At 44.5% G+C, this 27,085-nt stretch overlaps 2 protein-coding genes across 44 annotated transcripts in view; one reads left to right on the top strand and one right to left on the bottom strand.

Moving 5' to 3' along the window:
* The window catches only part of PIN1 (peptidylprolyl cis/trans isomerase, NIMA-interacting 1), a 429,836-nt gene that overhangs the window by 331,584 nt on the left and 71,167 nt on the right, over positions 1–27,085 (top strand). Inside the window, exon 1 of one of the 28 annotated variants that reach the window (XM_050770801.1) lies at positions 1,106–1,110. The exons of 25 other annotated variants lie outside the window; for them this stretch is intronic. The gene's annotated coding sequence lies outside the window, so the exon portion shown is untranslated. Of the gene's footprint in view, positions 1–1,105; positions 1,111–16,689; positions 16,694–17,261; positions 17,266–27,085 lie in introns of those variants that run through there. 2 more of the 28 variants (XM_050770821.1, XM_050770797.1) reach the window with 2 other exon arrangements.
* ZNF846 (zinc finger protein 846) overlaps positions 4,300–27,085 on the bottom strand; it is a 60,754-nt gene continuing 37,968 nt past the window's right edge. For 7 of the 16 annotated variants that reach the window (XM_050770415.1, XM_050770414.1, XM_050770413.1 and 4 more), the window contains 5 exons: positions 14,385–14,474; positions 13,621–13,747; positions 12,381–12,467; positions 9,703–9,785; positions 4,300–7,934 (listed from right to left, as the gene is read on the bottom strand). In XM_050770415.1, the coding sequence (XP_050626372.1) occupies positions 6,645–7,934; positions 9,703–9,785; positions 12,381–12,467; positions 13,621–13,747; positions 14,385–14,399 (1,602 nt within the window). In that variant the 5' untranslated portion in view covers positions 14,400–14,474 and the 3' untranslated portion in view covers positions 4,300–6,644. Of the gene's footprint in view, positions 7,935–9,702; positions 9,786–12,380; positions 12,468–13,620; positions 13,748–14,384; positions 14,475–17,036; positions 20,205–21,893; positions 23,296–27,085 lie in introns of those variants that run through there. The other 9 variants (XM_050770420.1, XM_050770421.1, XM_050770416.1 and 6 more) reach the window with 8 other exon arrangements.

The following is a 27,085-nucleotide window of genomic DNA, read 5'->3' as shown; positions in this document are numbered from 1 at the left end:
TACTGTAAAATGTGATCTCGTGGGGTGCAGTGGCTCATGCCTGTAATCCCAGCACTTTGGAGGCCGAGGCAGGTGGATCACCTCCCAAAGTGCTGGGATTACATGCATGAGTCACCATGACCAGCCAGGTATTTCTTTACAGCAATTCAAGAACAGACTAAAACACATGACTATTTCCAGGCTATTTTGTACCAACAGTCTAGTTGTCTGTGTACAATGCAACAGTATCTTAATTACTATAGTTTTAATCTTGATATTCATTAGGGCAAGTTCTTCCACCTTTTTTATCAGCTGGGTCTTGATTATCTTTGTCTATTGTTCTTCCATATACCTTTTAGAAACAGTATTTCAAGGGCGGGCGTGGTAGCTCACGTCTGTAATCCCAGCAATTTGGGAGGCCAAGGTGGGTGGATCACCTGAAGTCAGGAGTTGAGCCTGGCCAACATGACGAAACCTCGTCTCTACAGAAAAAATACAAAAACTTAGCCGGGTGTGATGGTGCATGCCTGTGATCCCAGCTACTTGGGAGGCTGAGCCAGGAGAATCACTTGAACCTGGGAGGTGGAGGTTGCAATGAGTGGAGATTGTGCCACTGAGTTCCGGGCAACAAATTGAGACTCCGTCCCCCACCCCAAAAAAAATTATTATTGCTTCTTTCAGTAATTTCCCATTTGTTTTTTCTATTCTCTCATTCTAGAATGCCTTGTAGCTGGATATTGAAACTTTTTGCTTATCTCATACATTATTTAATTTACATCCTTTCCAGCACTTTTATTTTTAAACTGAATTCTGTGAAACATTCCTTGACTTAATCTTTGAGATCTTTCTTCTTTTTGAATTTGAGTAGCTACTGCTATGAATTTCCCTCTTTTCACTGCTTTCACTGTATCTGTCCATTCAGGCTGCTATAACAAAATACCAGAGACTGGTTGTTAATAAACAACATAAATTTATTTCTCCCAGTTCTGGAGATTAGGTCAAAGATCAAGGTACAGTCAGATTCAGTGTCAGGTGAGGACGCTTTTCCTGGTTCACAGACAGCCATCTTCTTGAAGAAACCAAATACAAAAGTGGCATGAAATATCTTTGGGGTGTCTTCCATGAGGGGGGTAATCCCGTTCTGCAGACCCTCATGACTTCATCATGTCCCAAAGTTCCCAGCTCCTAATACAATCACTTTGGGAGTTAAGATGTCAACATATGCAAGTTGAGGAGACAAAATTTATTTACTTATTTTGAGACAGAGTCCCACTCTGTCCCCTAGGCTGGAGTTCAGTGGCACAATCTTGGCTCACTGCAAGCTCTGCCTCCCATGTTCACACCATTTTCCTGCCTCAGCCTCCAGAGTAGCTGGGACTACAGGTGTCTGCCACCATGCCCAGCTAATTTTTTGTATTTTTTTTTTTTTTTTTTTAGTAGAGACAGAGTTTCACCATGTTAACCAGGATGGTCTCAATCTCCTGACCTTGTGATCCACCCACCTCAGCCTCCCAAAGTGCTGGGATTACAGGCGTTAGCCACCGTGCCTGGCCAAGGAGACAAAATTTAGACCACAGCAACATCTCATAAATTTTGGTATGCCATGTCTTTGTTTTCATTTTTCTCAAGATGTTTTCTAATTTCCCTTGTGAATTCTTCCTTCACCCATTGGTAGATCAGGAGTGTGTTGCTTACAGTAAAAAGTATTTGTGAATTTTCCAGTTTTCCTTGTTTTTCATTTCTTGTTTCATTCTATGTGACTTGAAATGGTACTTTGTATTTCAGTCTTTTACATTGCATTAAGATTTGTTTTGTGGCCTAACATATGGTTTCTCCTGAAAACTATTCCACATACGCTTGAGAAAAATGTGTTCTCTTCTGTTGTTGGGTGGGTTGTGCCTGTTAGAGCCAACTGGTATATAGTACTTGTCCTGTTTCCTTCTTGATATTATGGGTGGCTGTCCTACCTATTAAATTGAAAGTGGTATATTGAGGTCTCCAATTGTTATGCAGAATTGTCTATTTTTCCCTTAATTTTGCCAATATTTACTTCATGTATTTTAGACTCTGATATTTGATACATACAATTTTTTATCTTCTTGATGAATTTTACCTTCTATCAATATATACTGTCATTCACTGTCTCTTCTATCAGTTTTTGACTTCAAGTTTACCTTGTTTGATATTAGTATACCCAGCAAAATTCTCTTTAGGTTACTATTTACATGGAATTATCTTTTTCCATTATTTAACTTTCAAACTTTTTTGTCTTTAGATCTAAAGTGAAGGACGGCCGGGTGTGGCGGCTCACGTCTGTAATCCCAGCACTTTGGGGGGGCCGAGGTGGGCGGATCACCTGAGGTCAGGAGTTTGACACCAGCCTGGTCAACATGGTAAAACCCTGTCTCTACTAATACTACAAAAATTCGCTGGGCATGGTGGTGGGTGCCTGTAATCTCAACTACTCAGGAGGCTGAGGCAGGGAGAATTGCTGGAACCCAGGAGGTGGAGGTTGCAGTGAGCCAGGATCTTGCCATTGCACTCCAGCCTGGGCGACAGAGCGAGACTTCATCTTAAAAAAAAAAAAAAAGGCTGGGCGTGGTGGCTCATGCCTGTAATCCCAGCACTTTGGGAGGCCGAGGCGGGCGAATCAGGAGGTCAGGAGATCAAGACCATCCTGGCTAACATGGTGAAACCCCGTCTCTACTAAAAAACACACAAAAAAGCCGGGCCTGGTGGTGGGCGCCTGTGGTCCCAGCTACTCGGGAGCCTGAGCCAGGAGAATGGCGTGAACCCGGGAGGCGGAGCTTGCAGTGAGCCGAGATCGTGCCACTGCACTCCAGCCTGGGCGACAGAGCGAGACTTCATCTAACATACAGTTGGATTGTGTATTTTTTTTTTTTTTTTTTGAGACGGAGTCTCGCTCTGTCGCCCAGGCTGGAGAGCAGTGGCCGGATCTCAGCTCACTGCAAGCTCCGCCTCCCGGGTTTACGCCATTCTCCTGCCTCAGCCTCCCGAGTAGCTGGGACTACAGGCGCCCGCCACCTCGCCCTGCTAGATTTTTTTTTTGTATATTTTTAGTAGAGACGGGGTTTCACCGGGTTAGCCAGGATGGTCTCGATCTCCTGACTTCGTGATCCGCCCGTCTCGGCCTCCCAAAGTGCTGGGATTACAGGCTTGAGCCACCGCGCCCGGCCTTGGATTGTGTATTTTAATCCATTTTGCCAAAGTATGCTATTAGATTGGAGACGTTATCCCATTTATCTTTCATATAATTAACAATAAAAGGCCTGGCGCGGTGGCTCAAGCCTGTAATCCCAGCACTTTGGGAGGCCGAGGCGGGCGGATCACGAGGTCAGGAAATCGAGACCACCCTGGCTAACACGGTGAAACCCCGTCTCTACTAAAAAAATACAAAAAACTAGCCGGGCAAGCCGGGCGCGGTGGCTCAAGCCTGTAATCCCAGCACTTTGGGAGGCTGAGACAGGCGGATCACAAGGTCAGGAGATCGAGACCATCCTGGCTAACACGGTGAAAACCCGTCTCTACTAAAAAATACAAAAAAACTAGCCGGGCGAGGTGGCGGGCGCCTGTGGTCCCAGCTACTCCGGAGGCTGAGGCAGGAGAATGGCGTAAACCCGGGAGGCGGAGCTTGCAGTGAGCTGAGATCCGGCCACTGCACTCCAGCCTGGGCGACAGAGCCAGACTCAGTCTCAAAAAAAAAAAAAACAAAACAAAACTAGCCGGGCAAGGTGACAGGCGTCTGTAGTCCCAGCTACTCGGGAGGCTGAGGCAGGAGAATGGCGTAAACCCGGGAGGCGGAGCTTGCAGTGAGCTGAGATCAGGCCACTGCACTCCAGCCCAGGCGACGGAGCGAGACTCCGTCTCAAAAAAAAAAAAAAAAAAAAAAAAAAAAACACACAATAAAAAAGACTTATTTTGCCACTTTGTTACTCTTTTTCTGTCTTACAGCTTTTTGGTCCCTGATTTCCTACATTACTGCCTTTCTTGTTACTTTGTTTTTTGTAGTGACAACTTTTTTTCTTCTCATTTTGTATATATTCCATTGGTATTTTCTCTGTAGTTACCATGGCGATTTCTTTTTTTTTCTTTTTTTGAGATGGCGTATCACTCTGTTGCCCAGCCTGGAGTACAATGGTGTGATCTTGGCTCACTGCAACCTCCACCTCCCGAGTTCAAGCGATCCTCCTGCCTCAGCATCTCGAGTAGCTGGGACTACAGGCACGCATCACCACACCCAGCTGATTTTTGTATTTTTGGTGGAAATGGGGTTTCACCATGTTGGCCAGGCTGGTCTTGATCTCTTGACCTTGTGATCCGCCCACCTTAGCCTCCCAAAGTGCTGGAATTAGAGGCATGGCCTGGTCACCATGGGGATTAAATATAACATCCTAACATCCACTGCACAGTCCATTGTTCCAGTCCTCACTCCTCCCACATGCTCTTCTTACTACGATATAGAAAAAATTCTACTTAGGGGGAATTTTAAAAACAATTAAACTTTTCAACCACAGAAAATTTACTGTTCATGACAAGTCACCATGGACAGTAAGACATATAGAAAGACAATCTCATTTTCATGTCATTTATTTCAATTTCTCCTCTAGTATGATCTTGTGTACAGTAACAGTAGTACCGGAAAGCTTCCCATAACTCCTCAGATCATAGTTTATTCTTCCAGTGAGTATTTTCAGAGGCACTTAAGGGATATGTACTGCTAAAAATATTACTTTTTTTTTTTTTTTTGAGATGGAGTTTTGCTCTGTCACCCAGGCTGCAGTGCAGTGGAGGTATCTCGGCTAACTGCAGCTTCCGTCTCCTGGGTTCACTCAATTCTCCTGCCTCAGCCTCCCAAGCAGCTGGGATTACAGGCACCTGCCACCATGCTTGGCTAATTTTTGTATTTTTAGTAGAGACCAGGTTTAACCATGTTGGCAGGCTGGTCTCAAACTCCTGACCTCAAGTGATCTGCCCACCTCGACCTCCTAAAGTGCTGGGATTACAGACACGAGCCACCCACACCCAGCATATTCCCATATTTTCACATTTATATAGCTTCTTTGCAGAGTGGGTTTTCACATGTATAGTAAGACTTGTAAAATGGATGCAACATTTCCCTTATTCTGTATTATCAAGATTTCTCTCCAGTATGAATTATCATTTATATTAAAGGATGAAATAATACATGTGTGTATGTATGTCTGTGCGTGTGTGTGTATATATATATACATATATATGAAGGCATTCCCATATTTCTTTCATAATGTTTCTGGCCTCTTTGAGATTACCATATATTGACACATGAGGCAGAAGTAAAGATTTCCCACATCTTACCTTCATAGGGTTTCTCTCTAAGGCAAGTTGACTGACTTAGTAACACTGGAAGAATTCTTAACATGCCTTAAATTGATGAGGTTTCTTACCCATGAAACTGTCAGAAATTTCTGAAGGCTGTCCCAGATTTCTTATATATATAGGCTATCTGCCCATTGTGAGTTCTTTAATGTTGAGTTATTAAGAGGTATAAGTGAAAATCTTACAGCCTTTACATCTGTAGGGTTTTATACCACTGTGAATTCTCATGTGGATACTAAGTCCTAAGTAAATGTTTTATCACATTCCTTACATACAGAGGGTTTTTCTCCAGTGTCGATTATGAAGTGCTATGAAGGCTTGTGAAGTATTTTAAGGCTATCTCTCATTCTTACCTTCAATTGGCTTTTATGGTAACTTTTTGGTATTAAAAATAAACAATATGCTGGGTGTGATGGCTCATGCCTATAATCGCAGCACTTTGGGAGGCCAAGGCAGGCAGATCATGAGGTCAGGAGATCGAGACCATTCTGGCTAACATGGTGAAATCCCGTCTCTACTAAAAATACAAAAAATTAACCGGGCATGGTGGCACACGCCTGTAGTCCCAGCTACTCGGGAGGCTGAGGCAGAATTCCTTGAACCCAGCAGGCAGAGGTTGCAGTGGGCCAAGGTCGCACCACTGCACTCTAGCCTGGGTGACAGAGAGAGACTCTGTCTCAAAAAAAAAGAAAAAAGAAAAAAAAAAAAAAAAAAGAAACAATAGTGGAAGAAACAGGCTTTATCACGTCTCAGAACCAGATTTTTCTCCCAAAGGTGAGTTCTTACACTTTATTTTATTTATTTATTTTTTGAGACGGAGTCTGGCTCTGTCGCCCGGGCTGGAGTGCAGTGGCCGGACCTCAGCTCACTGCAAGCTCCGCCCCCCGGGTTTACGCCATTCTCCTGCCTCAGCCTCCCGAGTAGCTGGGACTACAGGCGCCCGCCGCCTCGCCCGGCTAGTTTTTTGTATTTTTTAGTAGAGACAAGGTTTCACCGTGTTCACCAGGATGGTCTCGATCTCCTGACCTAGTGATCCGCCCGTCTCGGCCTCCCAAAGTGCTGGGATTACAGGCTTGAGCCACCGCGCCCGGCCGAGTTCTTACACTTTATAAGGTGTGAAGAACTACTACTCTCGCCTATTCCTTATATCACTGGGACTTGTGTCCATGTTAAATTCATTCCTATTACATAAGAAATGGAAATTCAGTGAAGGTTCTTCATATTCTTTACCTTCATATGTTTTGTTTCCAGATGAATTTAGATGTAAATACTAAGATCTGAGGAACACTTCAGGTTTTTTCACATGCCTTAGTTCTTAGATGTTTAGCAAGTGCTGAAGATTGAGTGAAGTTTTTCCCACATTTCTTACAATCATATGGTTTTGCTCCAGTGTGAGTTCGCATATGAACGTTAAGGCATGTGGAATACCTAAAGGCTTTCCCACATTCTTTACATGCATAAGGCTTTTCTCCTGTGTGCGTTCGCATGTGCATATTAAGATTTGTGGAACGAGCAAATGCTTTACCGCATTCCTTACATTCATAGCCCTTTTCTCCAGTGTGAGTTCTAAAATGGGTACTAAGGCCTGAAGATTGAACGAAAGCTTTCCCACACTGTTTGCATTCATATGGCTTCTCTCCAGTGTGAATCCTTACATGTTGACTAAGCATTGAGGAATTATTAAAGGCTTTCCCACATTCTTTACATTCATAGGGCTTTTCTCCAGTGTGTGTTCTCATATGTAAAACAAGTCCTGAGGAACGAGTAAAAGCTTTCCCACATTCCTTACATAAATATGGCTTCTCTCCACTGTGAATCCTTACATGTTTTGTAAGGTATGAGGAATGAATAAAAACTTTTCCACACTCTTTACATTCATATGGCTTTTCTCCAGTGTGAATTCGTATGTGTAAAATAAGTCCTGTGGATCTAGTGAAGGCTTTTCCACATTCCATACATACATAGGGCTTCTTTCCACTGTGAATTCTTGTATGATCAGTAAGGTATGAAGAATGGGTGAAGGCTTTCCCACACTCTTTACATTTATATGGTTTTTCTCCAGTGTGAGTTCTGATGTGTAATTTAAGTCCTGTGGATTGAATGAAAGCTTTACCACATTCTTTACAGACATAGGGCTTCTCTCCACTGTGAATTATTCCATGTCCTATAAGGTGTGAGGAATTACTGAAGGCTTTCCCACATTCCTTACATATATAATGTTTGTCTCCATTGTGAGATCTTCCATGTACCTTAAGGGATGACTGATAAAGAAAAGTTCTCCAACAATCTGTGCATTCACACAACTTCTCTTGTGTGTGAGTTTTATTCTGCCTAGTAAGATTTGAAAACTTGTTGAAGGCTTTTTCATGTTTAAAATACTTAGGCGTTTTCCCCTTAGCATGACTTTTCTTGTAAAAACTATAAGGAAAGTTGTTTCTTAAGGTTTTTCCACTCTGATTATCCTCAGAAGTTTTCTCGCCAATGTGAGTTCTCATGTGAGTCATAAGAAATGGGTGTTCACTGAAGACTTTTCCACAATGGTTAGAGTCATAGAGTTTCTCCGCAGTATTGCTTCTCTCCTGTTCAGATATAAAAGATGAACAAAGAATTTCTCACATTGAGTATGGTAACAGAATTTCTCCTCAGTCACAACATTTATGCATTGGAAATATATTTAAACATTTTAACATATCCGTTATATGTACAGAGTTCCAGCCCCATTTTTGAGTTAAGTTGAATAATAGGACAATGAGGCCACCAGCCTGCCTATATTCTCTGTGTTCACAGAGCTTCTTAGACAATCTGTCTGATATATATATATATATATATTTTTTTTTTTTTTTTTTTTGAGACGGAGTCTCGCTCTGCCACCCAGGCTAGAGTGCAGTGGCCGGATCTCAGCTCACTGCAAGCTCCGCCTCCCGGGTTCACGCCATTCTCCTGCCTCAGCCTCCCGAGTAGCTGGGACTACAGGCGCCCGCCACCTCGCCCGGCTAGTTTTTTGTATTTTTTAGTAGACAGGGTTTCACCGTGTTAGCCAGGATGGTCTCGATCTCCTGACCTTGTGATCCGCCCGTCTCGGCCTCCCAAAGTGCTGGGATTACAGGCTTGAGCCACCGCGCCCGGCCTGATATATATATTTTTTATTTTTTATTAGTTTTTCTTTTTTTTGAAAAAGATTCTCACTCTGTTGCCCAGACTGAAGTTCAGTGGCATGATCGCAACTCACAGCAACCTCTGCCTCCCGGTTCAAGGGATTCTCATGTCTCAAACTCCCAAGTAGCTGGGATTACAGGCATGTGCCACTATGCCCAGCTAATGTTTGTATTTTTAGTAAAAACAGATTTTTGCCATGTTGGCCAGGCTGGTCTCCAAATCCTGGCCTCAAGTGATCTGCCTGCTTTGGCCTCCCAAAGTGCTGGGATTACAGGCATGAGCCACAATACATCTGAGAAATATTTAGACTAAATTATGGGCTGGGCACAGTGGCTCATGCCTATAATCCCAGCACTTTGGAGGCCAAAGCAAGTGGATTGCTTTGAGCTCAGGAATTTGAGACCAGCCTGGACAAAATGGTGAAACCCCATCTCTACAAAATAAATAAATAAATAAATAAATAAACAAATAAATAAATAAAATCAGCCATCAGCCAGGCATGGTGGCTCACGCCTGTAGTCTCAGCTATTCAGGAGGCTGAGGCTGGAGGATCATTTGAGCCCAGAAAACAGAGGTTGCAGTGAGCCAAGACTGCACCACTGCACACCAGCCTGAGCAACAGAGTAAGACCTTGTCTCAAAAATAATAATAGAGCCGGGCGCGGTGGCTCACGCCTATAATCCCAGCACTTTGGGAGGCCGAGGCGGGCGGATCACAAGGTCAGGAGATCGAGACCACAGTGAAACCCCGTCTCTACTAAAAATACAAAAAATTAGCCGGGCGCGGTGGCGGGCGCCTGTAGTCCCACCTACTCAGGAGGCTGAGGCAGGAGAATGGCGTGAACCTGGGAGGCGGAGCTTGCAGTGAGCCGAGATCGCGCCACTGCACTCCAGCCTGGGCGACAGAGCGAGACTCCGTCTCAAAAAAAAATAATAATAATAATAATAAAGTAAAATAAATTATGCACCAAAAACTGAATAGCTGAGTTGTATGTTTGTGGATGTTTATTTGTGAGATCTCTGAGAAGAAACATGTTTATAATAAGTTTAGAGTACTTCCCATATTCATGATATTCAGAGAATCTCTTCAGACTCTGTTTTCTTTGGGTAAATGCCATTTTCCTCATATAATTTTAATGAATATTGTGCTTCTTGTCCTAGTGTGGAAGATTTCATCCCTTGGAAATCTTACCAATTGTATTCCATTTGATGATCTTTCTGCAGAAATATCTTGCAGCAGTGGGGAGCCTTTGGTTTTGAGTTGCAAATCCAATTCTGAAATAAAGTGAAAGATGCAGCTTGGGAGAAAAATTGTGGAATAAAGTCATTTAAAAGCCTATGGGGCTGGGCGTGGTGGCTCATGCCTGTAATCCTAGCACCTTGGGAGGCCTAGACAGGCAGATTACCTGAGGTTAGGAGTTCAAGACCAGCCTGGCCAACATGGTGAAACACTGTCTCTACTAAAAATACAAAAAATTAGCCAGGTGCAGTGGCGTGTGCCTGTAATCCCAACTACTTGGGGGGCTGAGGCAGGAGAATCACTTGAACCCAGGAGGCAGAGGTTGCAGTGAGCTGAGATCCGCCACTGCACTTTAGCCCAAGCTATAGAGCAAGACTTTGTCTCAAAAAAAAAAAAAAAAAGAAAAAAAAAAAGCCTAAAGAACAGAAATAGCATAATCAAATGTGGCAGAGTGAAGAACTCCAGAGCTCTTTCCTACCACAATATAACTAATGAGTTCAGAAAAGCTATCAGAATCAACTGTGCTGGGCTGGGTGCTGTGGCTCATGCCTATAATCCCAGCACTTTGGGAGGTCAAGACAGGCGGATCACTTGAGGCCAGGAATTCAAGACCAGCCTGGCCAACATGGTGAAGAGCTGTCTCTACTAAAAATACAAAAATTGGGGCTGGGCGCGGTGGCTCAAGCCTGTAATCCCAGCACTTTGGGAGGCTGAGACAGGTGGATCACAAGGTCAGGAGATTGAGACCATCCTGGCAACCCGGTGAAACCCCGTCTCTACTAAAAAATACAAAAAACTAGCCGGGCGAGGTGGCGGGTGCCTGTAGTCCCAGCTACTCGGGAGGCTGAGGCAGGAGAATGGTGTGAACCTGAAAGGCGGAGCTTGCAGTGAGCTGAGATCCAGCTACTGCACTCCAGTTTGGGCGACAGAGCGAGACTCCATCTCAAAAAAAAAAACAAAAAAAAAAAAAACAAAAAATTGGACAGGTGTGGTGATGTGCACCTGTAATCCCAGCTACTCAGGTGACTGAATCACGAGAATCACTTGAACCCAGGAGGCAGAGGTTGCAGTGAGCCAAGATCACGTCACTGAACTCCAGCCGGGGTGACAGAGTGAGACTCTGTGTCAAAAAAAAAAATATATATATATATATATATATATGTATATACACACACACACATATATACACACACACACATCCATATATATACACACACATACACATATACATATATACACATACATACACACACACACACACATATATATAGCTAAGTGAAAGAAGCTAGACAGAAAAGGTTACATTGTATGATTCCATTTATATAAGATATACAAAAAGGGTAAATCCATAGAGAGACAAAGCAAATCAGTCTTTGCAGGGTGACTGGGGAGTGACTGCTTGATGGGTACATGATTTCCCTTTGGTGTGATGGTAATGTTTTAAAACTAGGCCAAGCACACTGGCTCATGCCTGTAATCCCAACACTTTGGGAGGCAGAGACAGGCGGATCACTTGAGGTCAGGAATTTGAGACCAGCCTGGCCAACATGGTAAAACTCCATCTCTACCAAAAAACACAAAAATTAGCCAGGTGTGGTGGCACATGCCTGTAGTCCCAACTACTCAGAAGGCTGAGGCGAGAGAACCACTCGAACCCAGGAAGCTGATGGAGGCTGCAGTGAGCTGAGATGGTGCCACTAGACTCTATCCTGGGCAACAGAGAGAGATTCTGTCTCAAAACAAAAAAAAAAAAAAGAAAAGAAAAGAAAGAAAGAAATGCTTTGAAAGTAAAAAGAGCTGATAGCTGCACAACACTAAAATGGTAAAATTGTGTATATTTTACCTAAAAAAAGTATATGGCGCATTTGTAAATCTTTCCAAACACGCATAAAACATGATTAAAAAAAAGAGTGAAGCAAATGGAAAGATGGACTATAAAGAGTTTGGCTATGTCAGAAGTTTTGCAATGATAAAGATATGGTGTCAAAACTGTATTACTACACCTGTAATCCCAGCACTTTGCGAGGCTGAGGTGGGTGGATCACAAGGTCAGGAGTTCGAGAACAGCCTGGCCAACATAGTGAAATCCCATCTCTACCAAAAATACAAAAAATTAGTTGGGCGTGGTGGCAGGCGCCTGTAATCCTAGCTACTTGGGAGGCTGAGGCAGGAGAACTGCTTGAACCCAGGAGGTGGAGGTTGCAGCGAGCCAAGATCGGGTCACTGCACACCAGCCGGGGCAACGGTGCAAGACTCCATGTCAAAAACAAAAAAACTGTATTACTTATTATCCAAGTAATAATATGCAGAAAACTGAGGCTGACAGTAAGCAAAAAGATGGGAGAGACAAGAAAGCAATATGAGAAGGTGTTGGCAAAGGACCTACATGCATAAGATGGAATTTTCAAATAAGGCACACTAACCTTTCTGAGAACAGAAAAAAGGTTGAGAAGATCAATAGAAATGTAAAGATGAGGGGAGTTGAAGTTATCTAAGGAAACCAAATGGCCTCAGCCTTCTCAGGAAGAAAAGCATACCCTGAGAAGTTTGCAAAGTAACATTTCCAATGTACTGCATTTCTCGCAGGCCGGCACTGCTCTTCATAATACCATATCTGCTAATGAACTCACCCTGCAGGACTCCTGTCACTCCTGTCCTCAGTTCTTCCATTTGTTCCAATCCAGACATGAGACTGGGTTTGCAGAATTCAGACCCTGCTGGAGGGAAAAATGCATAAAAGAAGAGCCCCATGCAAGACATAACACCATGTCTTCGAATGGGGAACAAATACTTTTGCCTTCAGGGATTCTGAAGATGGTCAAGTGTAACTTTACAAACAGCAAACTAATCATACAACATTTCCAATACATGCACTAAAACGATTTTTAAAATAGCAAAAATGTTGGCCGGGCATAATGGCTCATGCCTGTTACCCCAACACTTTGGGAAGCCAAGGCAGGCAGATCACTTGAGGCTAGGAGTTCAAGACCAGCCTGGCCAACATGGTGAAACCTCATCTCTACTAAAAATGCAAAAATTAGCAGGGCATGGTGGCATGGGTGTGTGGTCCCAGCCACTCGGGAAGTTGAGGCAAGTGAATTGCTCGAGCCTGGAAAACCAAGTCCAACTTCACATACACATTTAAAGTCTTAAAGTTTTTAATCCATACATGAAATAAACTCATTTACTTAAATCTTTATTTTCATGGGGAATCCTCTATGCCAGGGGTGTCAAATCTTTTGGCTTGCCTGGGCCACACTGAAAGAAGAATGGTCTTGGCCACATATAAAATACACTAACACTAACAATAGCTGATGAGCTACAACAAATGAAAAAACAGGTCTGTGCATAAATATCATAATGCTTTAAGAAAGTTTACAAGTTTGTTCTATAAAGTAATGCCCAGGCCATGCACGTGGCTCACGCCTGTAATCCTAGCACTTTGGGAGGTGAGGCAGGTGGATCACCTGAGGTCAGAGTTTGAGACCAGCCTGGCCAACATGGTGCAACCCCGTCTTCACTAAAACTACAAAAATTAGCTGGCTATGGTGGTGGATGCCTGTAATCCCAGCTACCTGGGAGGCTGAGGCAGGAGAATCACTTGAACCCAGGAGGGGGAGGTTGCAGTGAGCAGAGACTGTGCCACTGCACTCCAGCCTGAGCGCTAGAGCCAGACTGTGTCTCAAAAACAAAACAAAACAAAACAAACAAACAAACAAACAAAAAAAAAAAACAAACCAGGAATGCCCACTGGCTAACGTCTATGCCTGTCTTGCTTACTTGCTTATTACAGTACCCCTATTTGACAGCAAACATTCAAGAAACATTGATTTCCTAAAAGGGTCAGTGAAGAAATGATGCCAGTTTTACCTAGTATAATGAGATTCTTGTAGTTCTCCAACATCACATCTCTGTAGAGATCTCTCTGGGTTTGATCCAACAAAGTCCATTCCTCCTGGGTAAAGTCCACAGCCACATCCTCAAAGGTCACTAAGTGCTAAACCATTAAATACATGCTGCCTTCAGCTAAGTACCATCTTCTTTGATGTTCTGAGAAAAATGCACGAAGGACTAAGGAAGACTAGAAGCCTGCAGTACTCCCAGGCCTCAGGCCTCTTCTCCTCTATATAGATATTGTCTTGCAACTGCATCCAGTCACATGGACTCATCAGCATCACTGAAACATCACTAAACTGATCTTACTACAGCTTTACAATGGGTTCTTCTGGCCTCAGTCCTCCTCTATTTATAGCTGCAGTCTGCACTGAATATGTTGCAGCACTATGTAAAATCTAATAAAAATTGAAGTATCTCCACAGTGATGCAGAAATTCCTTCAGATTAGACACCTCCATCCCCTTCTTACAATCTTTCATAACACTCAGCAAAACAATGAGCCAACAAGCATGATTGAGGATCAGAAACAATTAGTAAATATTGAGATAAAACAATCATTTCCATTGCAATCTCTGTATAACCTGAGATGGCATGGTTTCTAGAGAAATTCACTTGGGGAGTTATTTCCTGAGCAGGACCATCATTTCTTTAAGATGCTTGAATACACGATAAGGAGGTAAGGCTACCTGATGATAGCTACAAGCATAACATTTTGAAGTTAGGTCTTTCCTAACTTGCCTGAGAAGAATCCATCAGTAATCTAGCCACCAGCCTTGCCTCCTCGATGTTCCTCTGATGAAGACAGAAAGTGTCCTGGAAAAAAATGACCTTTGGGAAAAGAATAATAGCATGTCAGTTGGATATATCAAACAAAAAATATTTTAGGCTGGGCACGGTGGCTCACGCCTGTAATCCCAGCACTTTGGGAGGCCAAAGCAGGCGAATTCCTCGAGGTCAGAAGTTTGAGATCAGCCTGGCCAACACGGTGAAACCCCGTCTCCACTAAAAATACAAAAAAATTAGCAGGGTGTGGTGGCGCATGCCTGTAATCCTAGCTACTCGGGAGGCTGAGGTCGGGGGATCACTTGAACCTGGGAGGTGGAGACTGCAGTGAGCCGACACCATGCCACTGCACTCCAGCCTGGGTGACAGAGTATGACTCCATCTTAAAAAAAAAAAAAAAACAAATAGAGCATTTCCATACCCTGCATCTCAGACATAGTATTTTCCATGACATGCCTCCCAACTGTAATACCATTCTGACACTTAATACTCTAGTTGGGCCAGGCGGTGGCTCGTGCCTGTAATCCCAACACTTTGGGAGGTCGAAGTAGGAGGATGGCTTGAGGCCAGGAGTTACAGACCAGCCTGGGCAATATAGTGAGACCAAGTCTCCTCATTTAAAAAAAAAAAAAAAAAAAATATATATATATATATATATATATACATACACACACACACACACACACGTATATACGAAAACAAAGAATACAAGAAAAAATACTCTAGTTGACTTTGCCTAGCAACTATCAGACAGTAAGGATTCTTTTGTATCTGGCTTTTTTCAGTCAGCATTATGCTTGTGAGGTGCACCCAAGTTGTTGTTTTCATCCACCTGTGATTTGGTTCATATCTTTGCTGAAGAATAAGCCACAGAGGCCGGGCACGGTGGCTCACGCCTGTAATCCCAGCACTTTTTTGGGAGGCCGAGGTGGGCAGATCACTTGAGGTCAGGAGTTCAAGATCAGCCTGGTCAACATGGTGAAACCCCATCTCTACTAACAATACAAAGAAAAATTAGCTGGGCCTGGTGGCTCGCGCCTGTAATCCCAGCTACTCGGGAGGCTAAGGCAAGAGAATCACTTGAACCAGGAAGGCGGAAATTACAGTGAGCCAAGATTGTGCCACTGCACTCCAGCCTGGGTGACAGAGCAAGACTCTGTCAAAAAAAAAAAAAAAAAAAAAAAAAAAAAAATCCACAGAAAGAAATATGCCACAATTCATCCATTCTGTGGATCCACATTTGAGTTGTTTCTAATTTAGGCTATTTCAAATAATATGAATAACTTTTACATTTACCCTGGCACACGTATGCATGTTGCATCACCAAGTCCATATTTAGTTGATACTGTTTAAAAATATGGCTGGGCACGGTGGCTCAGGCCTGTAATCCCAGCACTTTGGGAGGCCAAGACAGGCGGATCACAAAGTCAAGAGATTGAGACCATCCTGGCCAACACAGTGAAACCCCGTCTCTACTAAAACTACAAAAATTAGCTGGGCGTAGTGGCGCACGCCTGTAGTCCCAGCTAGTTGGGAGGCCAAGGCAGGAAAATCGCTTGAACCCTGGGTATGGAGGCTGCAGTGAGCCGAGATCATGCCACTGCACTCCAGCCTGGCAACAGAGCAAGACTCCGTCTCAAAAAAAAAAAAGGTGGGCCGGGCGCGGTGGCTCAAGCCTGTAATCCCAGCACTTTGGGAGGCCGAGACGGGCGGATCACGAGGTCAGGAGATCGAGACCATCCTGGCTAATATGGTGAAACCCCGTCTCTACTAAAAATACAAAAAACTAGCCGAGCGAGGTGGTGGGCGCCTGTAGTCCCAGCTACTCGGGAGGCTGAGGCAGGAGAATGGCGTAAACCCGGGAGGCGGAGCTTGCAGTGAGCTGAGATCCGGCCACTGCACTCCAGCCTGGGCGACAAAGCGAGACTCCGTCTCAAAAAAAAAAAAAAAAAAAAAAAAAAAAGGTGTTCTCATCAGCAATGCATGCACATCTTAAAGAAGACTTGATATTGTCACTGACTTTAGTTATGCTTTATTTTATATTTTTTGTAGAGATGGGGTCTCACTATGTTGCCCCCAGCTGGTCTCAAACTCATAGCTTCAGGGGCTCCTCCTGCTTCTGCTACCCAAAGTGCTGGGATTACAGGGGTGAGCCACTGTTGCCTGGGCAACAAGAGCGAAACTCCGTCTCGGAAAAAAAAAAAAAAAATATATATATATATATATACACACACACACTCACACACACACACACACACGAGGGGAAAAACACCGAAACAAAACATGTCTCTCTCACAGTTAATACAACTGTAACTTCTGATACTGGCATAATGAAGGCTGCATGCTACTTCCTGGAAGCCCCTCCGTTTTGAAGCTCTTTGGGAGGTACGGACCTAGGAAGTGCAGCTGCTTTTCATCTCAAAACCAGCGGAGTATTGCTATTTTGCTTTATAACTGTGGCAATATTTGCTTTTATTTCTATAAACCTACAACTCCTGCACACTTGAAAAAGCATTTAACTGCTGAGCAATTTCTCAAATTTCAATAAGCGATGCCCGCCCGCCCCCCCAGCCAACAGCCAGAGCATCTCCTGGGTCCAGGGCTCACCGGAACGCACGGCAATCGCCTGGTCGGTGACAAGAGGACGCTGGGGCCCTTTTCCAGGACAGCGGAGATGCTTTTCCCTCTGGAGAAAGGACAAAAAGGTTGACTGGCTGATTTTAAACACAGGGGGCGCGGTGGTTGGAGAAAAAAACACGCCTCCACCGTGGACCCTGGGCCAGGCCCAGACTGGTGCGGGCGCAGCGGGAAGATGCGCTCCGAGGAGCAGGCGGGGAGAACCCCAGTCTCCTGGTCCTGGTTGGGAGGAGGCGCCGCTTCCCCGGAGCAGCCGCGTTAGAACGGCGCGTCTCAGACCTAGCCGAAGCCCGGGACGGCGCCCTCCGACCTTCACTCCGCCTCCCGCTAGGCCCTCCTGCCCGGCACTGCCTAGGTTGAGCCTGAGAGCCGGCTGAAGTGAAAACCCAGCGAGGAAGCAGCTGGAGAGCGCGGAATACGTATGGCGGCGCACCGTCTCGCACTTCCGCTTCCGGTTGCGCACCGCGTTAAGCGTAAGGGGGCCGAACCCCAACGGCTTTGGAATGAGGATGATGTGAAGTGCAGAGAAGAGCTGGGGCAGCCTCTTCGACACGCGGACAGAAAAGTCCCGTTTTCTCGCATCCGGGGTGGACCAGGATCCAGATCAATCTGTCGATATTGGGAACGACGCTGGCCAGGAAACCCAGAGCCAAAGGCCGGGTCGGAGGCGGGGACCGGCGCAGGGAGCGGGGCTTGCCTGGAGGCGTCACCCAAGGCTTGGACTGCAGGCAGCGGGATGCTCATCGAGTGCTTTTCTTTTCCTTTTTTTCTTTTTTAGTTTTTTGAAGCGGGGTGCTCATCGAGTACTTTTCTTTTTTCTTTTTCTTTTTAGTTTTTTGAGATAAGGCACCGGTCTGCCGCCTAGTCTGGAGTACAGTGGCGCGGTCATAGATCATTGCAGCCCGGAACTTCTGCGCTGAAGCGATCCTTCCGCCTCGGCTTCCGGAGTAGCTTGGACCACATCCGCGCCCATGACGCCCAGCTAATTTATCTTTTTCTAGACACTCAGGTCTCACCATGTTCCCCAGGCTGATCTCGAACTCCTGAGCCTAAAGGATCCTCCCCCACTCGGCCTCCCGAGTAGCTTGGACCACAGGTGTGTGCCACCACGCCAGGCTAATTTATTTTTATTTTAATTTTTTTGTAGAGACAGGGTCTCTCTGTGTTACTCAGGCTGGTCTGGAACTCCTGGGCTCGAGTGATCCTTCCACCTTGGCCTCCCAAAGTGCTGGGATTATAGGCCTGAGCCACCACCCTAGGGAATTCTTTTCTGCAGGATTTTCTCCGTGTTTCTTCAACCCTCGGCAGGGATATAAACGTATTTACAAAGATAAGCCCCCTGTAGTCCTAGGTACTGCGGAAGAATCGCTTGAGCCCAGGAGTTCGAGACTGGCGACACCCTGTTTAAAAGATTAACCTGATGGGGCTGGTGGCGGTGGCTCACGCCTGTAATCCCAACACTTCGGGAGGGCGAGGCGGGCGGAACATCTTAGGTCAGGAGTTTGAGACCAGCCTGGCCAACATGCTGAAACCCCATCTCTCCTAAAAATATTTTTAAAATAGCCGGGCGTGATGGTGGGCCCCTGTAATCCCAGCTACTCGGGAGGCTGAGGCAGAATTGCTTGAACCTAGGAGACGGAGGTTGCAGTAAGCCAATACAGTTCTACTGTACTCCAGCCTGGGCGACAGAGCGAGACTCTGTCTCATAAATAAATAAATTAAAAAGATTAACCTGTTAATCCATAAAATGATCTATGCCTCTGATACATTCAGTTCCTTCCTTAGGCCTTTAGTTTTGTTGCGATACAATCATCACAGCATACAACTAACCTGTTTAAAGTATATTCTTTTTTTTGTATATTCATATATTTGTGCATCAATTATCACAATCAATTTTAGAACATTTTCATGACCACAAAAATAAACCCTAGCCATGATCACCCGATCCACTCATCCAGTCCCACTACCACCCCCAGAGTCCAAAACAACAACTAATCTTTCTGTCTGTATAGATTGCTCCTGTAGATATTGCCTGTAGAATTAGAGTATAAAACGTGGGTTTTGGCTTGTTTCGTTTATATTTTCAAGGTTCATCCAAGTAGCATGTATCAGTACTTAATTATTTTTACTAAATAAGATTCCATTGTATGGCTGTATCGTAACAACAGTTGTTGGATATTGGGTTTTCTCTCTCTCTTTTTTTTTTTTTTTTTGGGCTTTTATGGATAATACAGGACATCTTTTAAGCAGTGGTCAAAGGAAACTTCATATTCCTAAACACTTTTGTCAATAAAAATGAGAATAGCTGGGTGCAGTGGCTCACACCTGTAATCCCAGCACTTTGGGAGGCCGAGGCAAGTGGATCACCTGAGGCCAAGGGTTTAAGACCAGCCTGGCCAACATGGTGAAATCTGATCTCTACTAAAAGATAACAAAAATCAGCTGGGTGTGGTGGCGTGCACCTGTAATCCCAGCTTCTCGGGAGGCTGAGGCAGGAGAAACACTTGAACCTGGGAGGTGGAGGTTGTAGTGAGCCGAGATGGCACCACGGCACTTCAGCCTGGGCAACAGAGCGAGACTGTCTCAAAAAAAAAAAAAAAAAATAATAAAATATAAATTCCCAGCTCAAAAAATAAAACCTGGAAAACAAATATCAATGTAAATAAAAATGGAAAAAGGTTTATTTTTTATTTCAATAGCCTTTGGGAAACAGGTGGTTTTGGGTTACATGGATAAGTTCTTTAGTGGTGATTTCTGAGATTTTGGTGCACCCATCATCCGAGCAGTGTACACTGTACCCAATGTGTAGTTTTTTTTTGTTGTTTTTTTTTTTTTTTTTTTTTTTGAGACGGAGTCTCGCTCTGTCACCCAGGCTGGAGTGTGGTGGCCGGATCTCAGCTCACTGCAAGCTCCGCCTCCCGGGTTCACGCCATTCTCCTGCCTCAGCCTCCCGAGTAGCTGGGACTACAGGCGCCCACCACCTCGCCCGGCTAGTTTTTTTTTTTTTTTTTTTTTGTATTTTTTAGTAGAGACGGGGTTTCACCGTGTTAGCCAGGATGGTCTCGATCTCCTGACCTCGTGATCCACCCGTCTCGGCCTCCCAAAGTGCTGGGATTACAGGCTTGAGCCACCGCACCCGGCCCCAATGTGTAGTTTTTTTATCCACTTTTATCCCTCACCCTCCTCCCACCCTTCCACCGAGTCCCCAAAGTCCATTCTTTCTTTCTTTCCTTTTTTTTTTTTTTTTTTTTTTTTTTTTTTTTGTTTCTTTTGAGACGGAGTCTCACTCTGTTGCCCAGGCTGGAGTGTAGTGGCATGATCTCGGCAACCTCCACCTCCCACGTTCAAGCCGTTCTCTTGCCTCAGCCTCCTGAGTAACTGAGATTACAGACATGCACCACCATGCTCGGCTAATTTTTGTATTTTTAGTAGAGATGGGGTTTTATCATGTTGGCCAGGCCAGTCTTGAACTACTGGCCTCAAACGATCCGCCCATCTCAGCCTCCCAAAGTGCTGGGATTATGGGCATGAGCCACTGCACCCACCCAAAGTTCATTATATCATTCTTATGCCTTTGCATCCTCATAGCTTAGTTCCCACTTGTGAGAACATATATATGGTTTTCCATTCCTGAGTTACTTCACTTAGAATAATGGTCTCCATCCAGGTTGCTCAGAATGCTAGGAATTTCTTGCTTTTTATGGCTGAGTAGTATTATGTGGTGTATATACACCACATTTTCGTTATCTCCTTATTAGTTGATGGGCATTGAGGCTTGTTCCATATTTTTGCAATTACAAATTGTGTGCTATAAATGTGTGTGCGAGTGTCTTTTTTTTTTTTTTTTTTTTTTTTTTTGAGATGGAGCCTCACTCTGTTGCCAGGCTGGAGTGCAGTCCTCTATCTTGACTCACTGCAACGTCCGCCTTCCGGGTTCAAATGCTTCTCCTGCCTCAGCCTCCCGAAGAGCTGGGACTACAGGTGCACACCACCGTGCCCAGCTAGTTTTTGTATTTTTAGTAGAGACGAGATTTCACCATGTTTGGCCAGGATGGTCTCGATCTCTTGACCTCATGATCCACCCGCCTCAGCCTCCCAAAGTGCTGGGAATACAGGTGTGAGCCACCACGCCCGGACTGTTTCAGACATTTTTAAGACTATGTCACATTCATTTAAAATACTATTTTTTCCCCATTGAATTATTTTGACACCCTTGTCAACCGTCATTGAACTGTAAATGTGGGCTTAGAGGTTTTAAATGGAGAATTATACCAAACCTTCCAAGTTCAGATATTCCCAGTGCTCCATAATTTAAGAACAATGAAAATGAAGAAACACTTCCTAATTCCTTTTATGAAGAAAGTAAATCATTGATATAAACTGTGGCAGAGGCTGGGCGTGGTGGCTCACGCCTGTAATCCCAGCACTTTGGGAGCCCAAGGCTAGTGGGTCACCTGAGGTCAGGAGTTCAATACCAGCCTGGCCAATATGATGAAACCCTGTCTCTTTGGGAGGCCGAGACGGGCGGATCACAAGGTCAGGAGATCGAGACCATCCTGGCTAACATGGTGAAACCCCGTCTCTACAGAAAAAATACAAAAATCTAGCCGGGCGAGGTGGCGGGCGCCTGTAGTCCCAGCTACTCGGGAGGCTGAGGCAGGAGAATGGCGTAAACCCGGGAGGCGGAGCTTGCAGTGAGCTGAGATCCGGCCTCTGCACTCCAGCCTGGGCAACAGAGCGAGACTCCGTCTCAAAAAAAAAAAAAAAAAAAAAGAAACCCTGTCTCTACTAAAAATACAAAAATCAGCCGGGTGTGGTGGCACGTACCTGTAATCACACCTACTCAGGAGGCTGAGGCAGGAGAATCGCTTGAACGCAGGAGGCGGAGGTGGCAGTGAGCTGAGATCATACCATTGCACTCCAATGGTGACAGAGCGAGACTCCATCTCAAAAAAAAAAAAAAAGTAGAGTACAAAAAATGAAAAATTGCAAACCAATATCAATTATGAATATGGATTCAAACATGCTATATTAGCTTTTAGCAAATAAAAGACAAGACCACATTAAGAAAATATCCCCAAGTGAAATTTAGCCTAAAGCAGCAATATTAGTGCAGTTATTAGAAAATCCATTAAATAGTCCAGGTGCAGTGGCTCATGCCTGTAATATCAGTACTTTGGGAGGCTGAGGTGGGGGTTGCATTGCCCAAGCTCATGAGTTCCAGACCAGCCTGGGCAACATGGTGAAACCCCATCTCTACAAAAAAGACAAATTAGTCATGTGTGATGGTGTGTGCCTGTAGTCTCAGCTACTCAGGAGGATGAAGTGGGAGGATCGCTTGAGCCCAGGAGTCAGAGGCTGCAGTGAACTGAGACCGACCACGCCCCTGCACTCTAGCCTGGGTGATAGAGCCAGACCTTATCTCAAGAAAAGAAAAAAAAAAAAAATCTGTTGAATAATACACCATATAAATACATCTATGAGAACAAGTCATGTGACTTTCTCCATGGATGCTGATGAAGCCTTTGGAAAAAAATTCAACACTCATTTATTATTATGGTTATTGTTGTCAGAGATAGGGTCTTCCTATGTTGTGCAGGCTGGATCAAACTCCTGGGCTCAAGGGATCCTCCTCCCTCAGCCTCCTTAGTAGCTGGGGCTATAGGTATGCAACACCACACCCAGTACAATGTCCATTATTGACATCAGCACTCCAGAAAAATAGAAATTAGTGAATACTTTCTTACGATGATTACCTATACCTATAGCCAAGTGTGTATGTGTGTGTGTGTGTCTGTGTGTGTGTGTGTGTACTGGAAGCATTAGCTAATGCAGTTCAGTAAGAAAAAGTAATTTGAAACCTAGAATTGCAGCTAGGCAAGGTGGTTCACACCTGTAATCACAGCACTTTGGGAAGCTGAGGCGGGAGGATCACCTGAGGTCAGGAACTTGAGACCAGCCTGGCCAACAAGGTAAAAACCCATCCCTATTAAAAATACAAAAATTGGGCCGGGCGCGGTGGCTCAAGCCTGTAATCCCAGCACTTTGGGAGACCAAGACGGGCGGATCACGAGGTCAGGAGATCGAGACCATCCTGGCTAACACGGTGAAACCCCGTCTCTACTAAAAATACAAAACACTAGCCGGGCGAGGTGGCGGGCGCCTGTAGTCCCAGCTACTAGGGAGGCTGAGGCAGGAGAATGGCGTGAACCTGGGAGGTGGAGCTTGCAGTGAGCTGAGATCCAGCCACTGCACTCCAGCCTGGGTGACAGAGCGAGACTCCGTCTCAAAAAAAAAAAAAAAAAAAAAAAAAAAAAAAAAAAAAAAAAAAAAATTGGCTGGGCGTGGTGGCTCATGCCTGTAATCCCAGCACTTTGGGAGGCTGAGGCGGGCAGATCACAAGGTCAGGAGATCGAGACCATCCTGGCTAACACGGTGAAACCCCATCTCTACTAAAAATACAAAAAGTTAGCCAGGTGCGGTGGCGAGTGCCTGTAGTCCCAGCTACTCCGGAGGCTGAGACAGGAGAATGGTGTGAACGCGGGAGGCGGAGTTTGCAGTGAGCCAAGATGATGCCACTGCACTCCAGCCTGGGCCATAGAGACTCTGCCTCAAAAAAAAAAAAAAAAAAAAAAAAAAAAAAAAAAAAAAAATTAGTCGGACATGGTGGCACGCTCCTGTAATCCCAACTACTCAGGAGGCTAAGGCAGGAGAATCACTTGAACCCGGTAGGTGGAGGTTGCAGTGAGCTGAGATTGTACCACTGCACTTCAGCCTGGGCGACAGAGCAAAACTCTGTCTCAAAAAAAAAAGAAGAAGAAAAAGAAAAGAAACACAGAATTGCAAAAGAAGGAAACTATCTGTTTTTGCAGATGATGTGATATTATATATGGAAAGCCCTAGAGAAAAAAATAATAAGTTAACAGAATGTGAAATTGCTATCTAAAAACCAATGGCATTCATCTACCAGTCAAAAGCCAGTAAGGTGATGTAATAAGATAAAACTTATGTAGAATAGAAACATAAAGATACTTAGATTTAAACTTATCAAAAAATGTGTAACACCTACATGAAGAAGCTTTAAAACAAACACTCTTGAAAGACACAAAATAGACTTGAACAAATAGAAAATTCCTTGTTCTTCTATAAGATGACTTAACATCATATAGATAGCAATTCTTAACAGGTTAACTCAAAAATATAACAATCCCAATAAAAAGCTACCAAACTTATTAATGGAGTTATGTAAATTATTTTTAAAGTTCATATGGAAGCACAAACATCTGATAATACCCCAGAAAACTCTGAAAAACAAAAGTGGCAATGCCCTACAGATATTAAGACATACTATAAAGCCTCCATAATTAAAACTGTGGATAGGAACAGGAAACAGACAAATGGGATAAAATGGAATATCTAGAAATAAATCCAGGAACATATGGGAATTCAGTTCAGAAAGGTGGTATTTCAGATCAATTGGGGCAAAAATGCAGTTTGCAATGAAAGGTGCTAAGACTAACTGGTTAGCCATCTGGAAAAAGACAAAATTACATGGATAACTCCCACCATTCACAAAATAAACTCCAAATGGATCAGGGAACTAAATGTGAAAAACAAAAATACATGCATATGTAGGGTATGTGAATGATTTTTGGGCGATTAACGAAAAAGATGTGACCACAAGGTGGCAGTGGCACACTTGGACAGTGCCTTGAGGGGTTTGTGTGTGGGGTCCCTCGTAGCATGAGAATATCCAGAGGCTACAGAGTTGGAGGTCACTACTCAGAACGGGAGGAGAGCAAGAGAACTCCAGGGAGAGAATGGGAGTTGAGAGGGAGCTTATGTGCTAGATGAAGTTGCTTAGCAGCCTAGTGGGAAGTTTCTAAATCAGAAAGCTCTGAAGAGCAGCAAGGGATTAGGGTCCTTTTTATAGCTGGAGGGTTTACCTTCTCCGTGGCCATCAAATGGTTGGCACAATGTCACCGGGGTATGCAGAGGAAACAGGCCCTAAAGGACTAAAAATCTGCTTGTTTGAGCTACGTTTAAAACAATTGATTCAGGATCATTAAAAAAAAAAAAAAAGAAGAAGAAAGGAAGGAAGGGAAGGAAGGGAAGGAAGGGAAGGAAGGGAAGGAAGGAAGGAAGGGAAGGAAGGGAGGGAGGGAGGAAGGGAGGAAGGGAGGGAGGAAGGAAGGAAGGAAGGAAGGAAGGAAGGAAGGAAGGAAGGAAGGAAGGAAGGAAGGAAGGAAATACACACACACGCACACAATTGGATAGCCAAGCATGGAGGCCATCTGTAATCCCAGCTACTTGGGAAGTCAAGGCAGGAGGATTGCTTGAACCCAGGAGTTTGAGACTGCAATAAGCTGTGATCCTGCCACTGCACTCCAGCCTGGGCAACAAATCAAGACTGTATCTCTAAACAAATGAACAAACAAACAAACAAAAACTAAAACAATTAGATGTGGAAAAACTTGAGTTTGGGGCTGGGCGCGGTGACCCGGCCTATAATCCCAGCACTTTGGGAGGCCGAGGTGGGCAGATCTCGGTCAGGAGATCGAGACCATCCTGGCCAACATGGTGAAACCCCGTCTCTACTAAAAATACAAAAACTAGCTGGGCATGGTGGCACGTGCCTATAATACCAGCTACTTGGGAGGCTGGGGCAAGAGAATCCCTTGAACCGGGCAGTCGGAGGCTGCAGTGAGCCCAGATTGTGCCACTGCATTCCAGCATGGCAACAGAACAAGACTCTGTCTAAAAAAAAAAATTAAACAATTGGATGTGGAAAAACTTGAGTTTGGGGCCAGGTGCAGTGACTCATACCTGTAATTTCAGCACTTTGGGAGGCCAAGGTGGGTGGATCACCTGAGGTCAGGAGTTTGAGACCAGCCTGGCTAACATGGTAAAACCCCATCTCTACTAAAAAATTTTAAAAAAAAATTTTTTTTAAGCCAGACTAAAACTTGAGTTTAACACTGGCAACTATTGTGAGTAATGGTGCTATGAACATTGGTGTACAAATATTAAAGAAGATCTGAGAATATCTTTACATTTCAGGGTGATCCTCAGCACAAAGACAGCCTATATCAACCAACCAACCAAAACAATAAATGAAAAAGCCCAGCAAACACTGGACAAAGAAGACAATCTTCTTTCCAGAGTTACCATATTATCAGATTCAAATGTCCAGTTTTTAACAAAAATCTCAAGGCACACAAACAGAAAAATATGGCCCATTCAAAGAAAAAATAAATAAATAAATAGAAATTTTTCCTGATGGTAGATCTACTAGACAAGGACTTTAAAACAACTGCCTTAGAGATGTTCAAAGAACTAAAGGAAGACATGGAAAAACTCAAGGAAATGATGTATGAACAGAATATAAATAACAATACAGAGATAGAAAACCTAAAAAGAAACCAAGAAGAAATTCTAGAGCTAAAAAATACAACAATTAGGCCAGGCACGGTGGCTCATGCTTATAATCCCAGCACTTTGGGAGACCAAGGCGGGCAGATCATGAGGTCAGGAGATCGAGACCATCCTGGGTAACACGGTGAAACCCTGTCTCTACTAAAAAAAAATTACAGGGCCGGGCGCGGTGGCTCAAGCCTGTAATCCCAGCACTTTGGGAGGCCGAGACGGGCGGATCGGGCCGACACGGTGAAACCCCGTCTCTACTAAAAAATACAAAAAACTAGCCGGGCGAGGTGGTGGGCGCCTGTAGTCCCGGCTACTCGGGAGGCTGAGGCAGGAGAATGGCGTAAAAACCCGGGAGGCGGAGCTTGCAGTGAGCTGAGATCCGGCCACTGCACTCCACCCTGGGCGACATGGCGAGACTCCGTCTCAAAAAAAAAAAAAAAAAAAATTACAAAAAATTAGCCAGGCGTGGTGGCAGGCGCCTGTAGTCCCAGCTACTTGGGAGGCTGAGGCAGGAGAGTGGTATGAACCTGGGAGGGGGAGCTTGAGTGAGCTGAGATCGCGCCACTACACTCCAGCCTGGGTGATAGAGCAAG

This window comes from Macaca thibetana, chromosome 19 (assembly GCF_024542745.1).
Source record: "Macaca thibetana thibetana isolate TM-01 chromosome 19, ASM2454274v1, whole genome shotgun sequence".
Lineage (NCBI taxonomy): Eukaryota > Metazoa > Chordata > Mammalia > Primates > Cercopithecidae > Macaca > Macaca thibetana.
Note: the sequence above shows the minus strand (reverse complement) of the source record. Positions and strands in the feature narration are given on the sequence as shown.